Raw genomic sequence first — 8,470 nt, forward strand, 5'->3', positions numbered from 1 at the left:
GACCAAACTCAATATAATGACATTTAGTGTATGTAGAAGGTTTCTCTAGTCTATATTTGGCTCTGGTAGGAAATTACTTACCACAAAGGAGAGGTGTAGCTATTCTTTTTTTTTTTGAAATAAAATTCTCCAATAACGAGACATCAAGAATCAAGTTCTCATTATTCTACTATATCTCATTCCACAACAACTTAAGCAACATGATGGCCCTAATAATAAGTTCCCATCAGTAGCATAACTTCTAGGAAAAGTATTATATGAGTCTATCCTTTAATCATGACTAAAATAATCTTTCCTCAGGTTTTAAAATTATTTATCAATAGATTCTTAATTTGGTTCAAAATGGAAAGCGAAACATATAAAAATAGAGTGTATTGGACTCAAACCTGACCGTGGACGAAGCGCGAGGCGAGACGGTGCTATGGTGGGCTAGGTGGACCATGTAGGAGGCCAGGCAGCCCGCTTTTAGGCCCGTCTCAGTCCAACTTTGGCGAGTGTGGTTCTTGGTCCATTGCTTTCCGAATTTCATGATTTTTGTGATTGGATCTCATCTTGTTGTCGTGGTGTGTCTCCCCTACACTTGTTTTCCTATATACCTTTATGCACAACATGTGGAGACAAACACATATCCAAAAGAAATAGAGAGCAGATAATAATAAGAAGATTTTATTAATATATATAAGGCACTTTATTACACAAGCACACATTAAGCACACACTTTAACTGACCTAACATAAACTTCAATATTCTGACCATCTGAACTAAGCGACAAACCTAAACATTAAACACGATCACACTTGACCTAACACTTGTGCCTTATCAAATGACCTATTATCAGTTCTACTTCTTATCCCCAATACAGCGGGAAAGGATAGAGATTTCACTTTTTAAATTTTTCTGCTAAAGATGTTCTAATTCCATCCTATTATGCATGGCTTTGATAGTCCTAGTGAGGAGGTTGGTCCTTTCTTGGGGGGTTGCGACGGCCTGGGTAAGAAGATCAACTCTTTTCTCTAAGGCTCCTAACCAGCTAACGCCCATACACATGCCCATGAGCAGCTCATATATACATCTGAATTCGAACCACCATCTAAAAGATACTACATGAGATAGATAATACCGAGTTAGGTCTGGCCATAAAACTCGCCTTAAACAAAGGAGCATGCTAAGTTAATCTGACAATTAGTTCCCACAGCGCTGAAGCTCTGCTTCAAGTTTTGGAGTCGCTGAGAGTATGATATCATCATAATGCTGTTCTTGTTTAACTTCAACAAGCCCACGGTTCTTCAGAACCTGCAGCCAAAAACATGCACAAGGATACAAGGATTTTACTATTTACTAATACTAATAAGCTGCAAAGTACAGATAATTTCTGGTGAACAGAGTGGAACTATGATGGATGAAATGAAGAAAATGAGATGCCCAAGATAATGAAATGAAGAAAATGAGATGCCCAAGATTCACAGCATCCCATTTTTTTATTAGTATATACTTTAATTTGGCCGCAAGAAAGGAAAGAATAGCTCAGGGTTGGAACGGAAATATGCAGAACTTGAATTATCATTACCCAATAGCAACACAAAGCCAGATCCATCTTTCAAGAAAGAAATCTTAAGTCACACAGATTATCATTCAAGCAGGAAATTACAGAAACCATACCAGAGTTTCATAGAAGAATGATGCTGCAGTTTTCCTCTTTGTCCCTTCAAGGACTTGACTGAGACTTAAAGTAGTAGTTCCCTCCTTTCTCTTCAGGTCCAGGAATAGCTGATGGAGGAGACTTGCTATTTTCCTAAATTAGTAAATTCAGATAAGCGATAAGCAACAGACTAGTGGGCCAGAAGCAGGAAGGAAATAGTTAAGCAACAGAACAAGATCATTAGCTACCTAGTCCTGGTTGAATTCTGCAAACCTGCAAAACAGCAATGTGCATATAAGAGCCTGGCAAACTTAAGAAACATCACAGCATAAGCACAAGCTATAACAGTTCTATAAACCTTCATCTCTGGAGTGCTCTTCGTCCACAAGAATATCCTGCGAACGAATGTCATTTCAAAAGCATTAGTTTGCATCGTAAATCATAGACGATTCTATCAAGCGGGTTGGATGCATAGATTACCTCATCTATATTATCTACAGCAGCATTCAGTGCTTCAATGTGCAATGGAATTTGATTTTCTGATTCATGTAGTCCGTTCTTCGGTGGTGCTTTAGAACTAGGTTCATCTCCTTTGACTTGAGTGCTCTTCTCTTTGATTGTATCTTCATTACATGCACAAACTTCGTCTTGAACAGGCCAACTTTCTGTTTGACAGTCAACAGGAACCTCCTCAATAGGCTCTTCCAGTTTCCTCTTTCTTGATGCATCTAAAATGCTTTCTCGTTCTGTGCTTCCAGTATCCTTGCAAGCATGGATGGATTCAGAAAGTTCATAGGAAAGACGCCTCCGGGCTTTAACTGATTCCTCGCATGAACTTTCAGGTGCCTCTGGTGCAGTACCGCGTGCAAGGGGGATTGAAGTCTGATCTGTCAAAATAAGAGGACACACTCAGTTATTAAAGGTTACATCAATAATTGCACCTAATGAAGGATAAATAAGTGACCTACATGGAATCAGTGGATCCATGAAGGTGTATGGCAGAGATCCCAATTTTGCCACCCTCCAAATATCAAGATGGTTGTGAGGCGCCTTCCTTCTCTGCTGCACAAGATCACTTGCATCCTCTATTGCTCCTCTCAACATCCTACAATAAGAAGTAACTAAAATATATTACCAAAATAATAAAATCTTACAGTTCAGTGGAACCATGGAACGGTCCATAATATTCTGATATCACTTCGAAGAAAGTGCAGACCACCATCTACCTAGTCCCAACAAAAAGGAAAATGAAGAATATGGAAAACAAAACCCCCTGCCATTCAATTCAGGTGTTCGAAGTGAACAAAACTTCAATGAGAAAACGTCTATGGCTTGTTTGACTTGGTTAGGTTTCTTGAATCACTTCATTTGGTTTAAAATCGTAGCAGTTAAAGGTCCACTCAACTGTGGCCGATAAACCCTAGTGAGGCTATATAATTAAACACCAACAAACCAGCTTTCGGGATTTTGAATTAGCAAGGCATGAAATTAGAATGAAAGCTATTTTGCCATGTTGATTTTTAATACTCAAACTAAATGTTTTATGTTCCTAAACATTATCCAATGATTATGGTTTGAATTAGACATGTTCCCTGTTAAAAGATACAGAGAAGCTCTCTTATGGAAAATCCAACCAAAAAGCTTGTATGAGATATCCCAAGCCCTCTTATGGAAAATTGGAAATTCCAACCAAAAAGCTTCTATGAGATATGCATTTTCACAGATTTAAGCCTGCTCTTAGACTCAGCCTCTCCCTTTGGCCAAATAGCCTGTTGTAAAGTATTTTAGTCTCCCCTTGATGGTTCTGTTGTACAGTTTTGCTTACTCTTTTATATATTTATATATATTACCACAGTAGGGGTTTCCCCTACTGTATTTCCCTCAAAAAAAAACTTGTCTTAAAAATATATGAAAGACAAATGTGTGCCGAGATATATCAGATATGCCCAAACCCAGCTTAAGGTGGTAAGGACAGCATAAGGTAACAATAGCTACTACACCAACATATTCAAACAATCAAGTACAAGTATTGCAACTGGTGAAAGAGTTTGTACAAGCAAGCTAGAAGTTGTTCTTACTCATTTGACAGCACGGTGCCCTCATCATCAAACAATGACCAAGTTAACTTTCTCCTAACCCTCCGCTGGCTTTCTCGTTCCGTCTGTATATAATCCTGCTTATTGTATAATAATGATCTTCTTTTTCTAGTAGCCTGGCTCTTCTCAGTTTTAGCTGGTGTCCTAACCCCAAATCTAGAAGAAGAGGATGGCCCTGGATCAGAAGTAAAGAAGTCCATAATGAGTATGATTAAGACCATAAGTAGAGCAGATAATTTGGTCACAAAACAGACCTGGGATACCCTCTTGCAAAGGCTCTGGAGTAGAAGGTGATAACTCATTATCTGCCCTTGTTTCACATCTTATGACAAGAGGTTCAAGTGACTCTTCTCCAGTGTCATTGCCAAGCTCTGGAAATCCTGCTGCAGGTGCGGCAGTATTCAACTTTCCTAGCAGTGAATCATTTTCTGATGCTTCAGTTGTGTAATTTGCACTCCGACTTCCACAAGCCATATTCTCCAGAGCATTATCAGAGTATTGCAGTTCTTGATTTCTGTTTCAAACATGCTTAATCTGATCAAAATCTATTAACAGAACGACCTAAAGATCTTGAAGTAAATGATTAGCTGTACCAAAAGAAAATTTGTGGGAAAAAAATGTAGCTTTTACTCACTCTTGCAGAGGGATAGAAATCACAGTACAATCAGAACCCCCATTATTCTCAACCGTGTTCACTTCTCTTACAGAATTATCCCCAGTTTTGCTTTCCTTTGCAAGATCCTTTGCTTCAGCCACCATATCCATCATCTCAGGTGGAAGAACACTGTTACAAATTCATTTTAGGAATCAGCAAGAGAAGAAATGTGCTCTTGTGCTGTTAAGGACAGGAAGGCAACAGCAAGTATACTTACTCCTTCAATGGTGTGAACCAAGCAGAATCAGCATCCTTGTCTTCTATTTCAGGTTTATCCCCTTCAGTGAAGTCTAGAATATTATTTGGAAGAGCACTGCATTACAAGGAAGCTCAGAAATCCAGAGGACATAACGTTCTTTTAGCATCATTAGGAGGAAGCTCGGGTGCTTACATGTATTCCGGCATAAAACAAACAGAATCAACAGCATATGAACATGGTGTCATCTGATAAGGCTGTACCATTGAATAAACTTTAAGGTTTAGTTTTGCAAAGAAATAAGATGAAGCCAGCAATATTACATCTTAATTCAAAGAGTACCACATGTCTAAGATGAAACTGAGTGTAATTAACTAATTATTTTGCAAAATAGTTCATGAAAGAGATGAAACTAACTTGGAACTACATATATTAAAAACTAACACCACACATGCATCGTGGGTGCATGCACATACCAAAGTGACAGCCCAGATTGTAGGAGAGGGAGCTGCGTACCTCATAAAAATAGGGGGCATGATGTCTCTCATCTCTCAATACAATATCTATACAAAAAAAACAAAGCAGGGTATGTATAAAATGTTTAACAATCAAAAGGAAACAGGCACATATTTGCAACTTTTCAATTATATGCATTGCTAGGTCCAAAATGCAGAGGTCTGGTTGAAGTATCCCAATAAAACAAAAACGATGAGAACAGAACAATATAAGTAAAGGCAAATGGTAGTGACATTATTACCTTGGTGTGCCGACTGATGGTGGTCATCACCTTCATCGTCTCTGCAAAAAAAGGTTGAGAGTATAGCTAAGAAACCACGTTCCATGTAATAATGAGACTAGTATATGACCAGGAATTCTTACGTATCTTCATCAATCCCCAAATCAAAAGAGTCAAGCTCAAATCTTGTCGGTCTTGTGAAGGTTGGCAGACCATTTGGCACACGTGCTTCTTTGATTACCACAGATATCCCTACAGTAACTTCTGTTTCTACCATTACAGAGTGGCCTTCACTTGATATTGCACTAGAGACTTCAGTTGTTCTCACAGCATGAACAGTTTTTGTTACTTTGCTGGTGTTTTGCTGGCCTACCACTAACCTTCCTACACGGACATCTTTATTCACTTGCTTCAAAACTCTGGGTGTCAACCTTCCACTTGGCACAGTAGGTTCAGCAAGTTGACTTAGTTGAAATGACCGACGAAGCTCATAGGAATCATGGAGGATGAAGTCTATTTTCTTGGAGAATATCCTAACAATTCCAAACAGAAGCGTTGCCAGTACTTCGAGGCGAAGTCCATGTTCGCCATGCACATCCAAAATAATCTCATCTGCCAATGGTGAAATGAAAAGCGATAGCGTTACAAACCCATTAGGAGAATTCCTGAACAAGATAGTTTGGTTTATAAAAAGAAAAGGTGCCCCCTTTATATCAACATCACTACCAACACTTGTACAGATCATCATCCAATTCAAGGCTATAAGTTGGCAGACAGATGGGTGAATTGCTTGACATGGTAAGTCTGTATGGCGCACCCAATTGTTGGGATTATGCTCAAATGGCATCAATGAAACCCTCCCTGACCTAAAACCCTCAAACCTTGCACTCGCCAAAACCGTCTATAAAGATACAGCCAAGACTGAGATGACAAATCTGAGTTACACAAACTCCACACCGCAGGAAAAAGGCACCAAACACACAAAGAGCCTTCCTCCCCTCGTGCCCATGTTCTCGAGCCCAAATTCCCCTCGCATAGCGGCCTTTAAACCTAAACTCCTACATAAACCCTTCCCTTCTCCCCGCTTCTCCCACTGTTCCAAACCAACATCACAGATTACTGGATTAGTGAAGGTCCCCCTCTGGCCCAACCCTTATCTGTGCACAAACTACTCCAACAAACCAATGAAAAAAGGGTATTTCTCTCGCATTGCAGGAGTGGACATGGAGTCCTTACCAACGGCGGCGACTATGTCCGTGCGCGCGACCTTGTCCCGGCTGAGCTCTGACTCTTTGCAGGCCGACAACTTCCACACCGTCCGGACCGGGCCCTTCTTCCACAGCAGAGCGTTGGAGTTAGAGTGGACCATCTCCGCGGCCCCCCTCGTAACCGTTCGCGAGAAACGCCGAGCGCCGCCGCGGCAATGCAAGCGCCCACCCCGGCCTCTGGCTCGCCAGCGGGCACCGTGAGTGGAAAACCAGAGCACTCCGCGCGTGGGGGCGTGGCCGGCTGCGCGGTTTTTGTGTGGTTTCTGGGGGGTGTCTGACGAAAGCAGAGAGAGGGGAAGCCGCTTCAATGGGAAGGAAAGGAGGAGCCGAGGAGGGAGGAGACCTGTGCGAAGTGAAACGGCTCGCGGGCGTGTGCAACATGACGTGACTGTCGCTCGTTTTGAGACGTTGAGGATTTTGACCATGTTCAGCTTATCTCATATTCGGTTTGTTTGATTTTTTTAGTCGGAATAGTATTTTTCTCTTACAACAATTCAGTTAGAACAGTGTTTTTCAGTCAGTTTCAGTTAAATTTCAGACCAGCGAATGGGACCTTTGAGAGAATTCCTTGGTTGCTAAAATCTATAGCACTTTTTTATTGCCATCAAAATTTCCAAATTTACCTCACTATCATCTATTTGAAAATTTTGATCCCCTCATTGCCATTGCCGTTACATGGTTAGATATTATTTCCCTGGCTGCCATCTATATATATAATTTCTTCCCTTCACTGCCATTGATGAAACGGAACGGCGTTTTCTGGTTCCCTAGCTATCCCTGTTCACGGTTTGTCAACCAAACCGTCATAACTGGTTCTATACGGGTGATGGATTGGATTACTGTCGATGTTTCGTACAAGCACCGGCGAGTAAATTTATAGTAATGCGCGTTAGGCTCGGATGGTGCGCTAAAGGACACAAGATTTATACTAGTTCGGACCGAATGTCCCTACGTCCAGTTTGTTGCTGCTCGTGTTATTAGCACCGTGAACGGTTTGTAGTAAGGGGTACAAACGATCAAGAGAGGGACTGGTCTCAAGTCTCTGATGGAAATGTTGAAAGGAGGTCAAGAGCTTCGTAGCAGCTTGACTGTGTGTATGTGTGCGTGGTCTTGTTCGGTCTCTCGTTTATGGGAGAAGCGCATCCCCTTTTATAGATGAAGGGGTTGGCTTTACAAGGATGAGGGCTTTTATCTAATCTTGTGGCTCACGTCTACCCAGCCTGGTCCTTCATTCTGATGAGTGCTAAGGAAGATAAGTGCCTACAACATTATCGATGTCTCTGTAGAATGTCAGGTTGATTACAGAATGTTGCCCTACACAGGGTATGGGCTGTAGTACAGTGGTTTTGACTTATTGGCCTTTCCTAGCCTTGCTCCGCACGCCTTCTGGTTCCTGTGAGTCTTCGTCGGAGGGACGAGGGGTCGGGGTCCGGAGTAATGCCGTGGTCAAGGCCTTCTGACTTGGCGGTCCTGACGGATCGGGAAGCGAGCGCCGCTCCCTCGGGTCCATAGCGTGGTGACGGAATACCCGTTGTTCGTGGAGATAGCAAATCTTCTTCTGGAGCATAGCGATTGTCGTATATCTTCATCGAGTTCCGTGTCCTAGGGCTGAAGGCGGCGCCTACAACTCTACAGGGCAAGGAGCACGCACCTGTACAACCTTTCGGGCCCTGCGGCGCCCGGAAGGGTCTAAAGCACCCGTCCCGTCATCCCCTGGCAGTACTTTTCCTGCCAGGGCGCAGGGTATGGTTCTTGGAGCCACGGTTGACCCGAACGTCTTGTCTTGCCCTGTCCCTATCATCTTGAGGGGGCGGGGAGAAGTGGTCAGGTAAGATGAATCCAGTCTTTAGATATGGAGCAGGGTGAGGCTCGTTCCTTGC

At 42.2% G+C, this 8,470-nt stretch overlaps 1 protein-coding gene across 1 annotated transcript; it reads right to left on the reverse strand.

The window, feature by feature from the left end:
* Positions 1–1,037: 1,037 nt before the first annotated feature.
* LOC136534707 (sister chromatid cohesion 1 protein 2-like) lies at positions 1,038–6,937 on the reverse strand. Its single transcript, XM_066527088.1, has 15 exons — positions 6,559–6,937; positions 5,466–5,934; positions 5,344–5,384; positions 5,103–5,149; positions 4,782–4,843; positions 4,608–4,703; positions 4,370–4,519; positions 3,990–4,249; positions 3,718–3,910; positions 2,608–2,744; positions 2,120–2,526; positions 1,998–2,034; positions 1,888–1,912; positions 1,660–1,792; positions 1,038–1,293 (listed from the first exon to the last, which is right to left on the reverse strand). The coding sequence occupies exons 1-15, from the start codon at positions 6,689–6,691 to the stop codon at positions 1,183–1,185; spliced, it is 2,301 nt and encodes a 766-aa protein (XP_066383185.1). The 5' UTR covers positions 6,692–6,937; the 3' UTR covers positions 1,038–1,182.
* Positions 6,938–8,470: the final 1,533 nt, after the last annotated feature.

Source organism: Miscanthus floridulus, unplaced genomic scaffold (genome assembly GCF_019320115.1).
Source record: "Miscanthus floridulus cultivar M001 unplaced genomic scaffold, ASM1932011v1 os_2217_1_2, whole genome shotgun sequence".
Taxonomy (NCBI): Eukaryota; Viridiplantae; Streptophyta; class Magnoliopsida; order Poales; family Poaceae; genus Miscanthus; species Miscanthus floridulus.

Coding starts and splice junctions, on each gene's coding strand:
- LOC136534707 (XM_066527088.1), bottom strand. CDS start 6,691: ATGGTCCACTCTAACTCCAACGCTCTGCTGTGGAAGAAGGGCCCGGTC. Junction 4,844..5,102: donor ATGCCCCCTATTTTTATGAG/GTACGCAGCTCC, acceptor TCAATGGTACAG/CCTTATCAGATGACACCATG. Junction 4,250..4,369: donor ATTTCTATCCCTCTGCAAGA/GTGAGTAAAAGC, acceptor TGTTTGAAACAG/AAATCAAGAACTGCAATACT.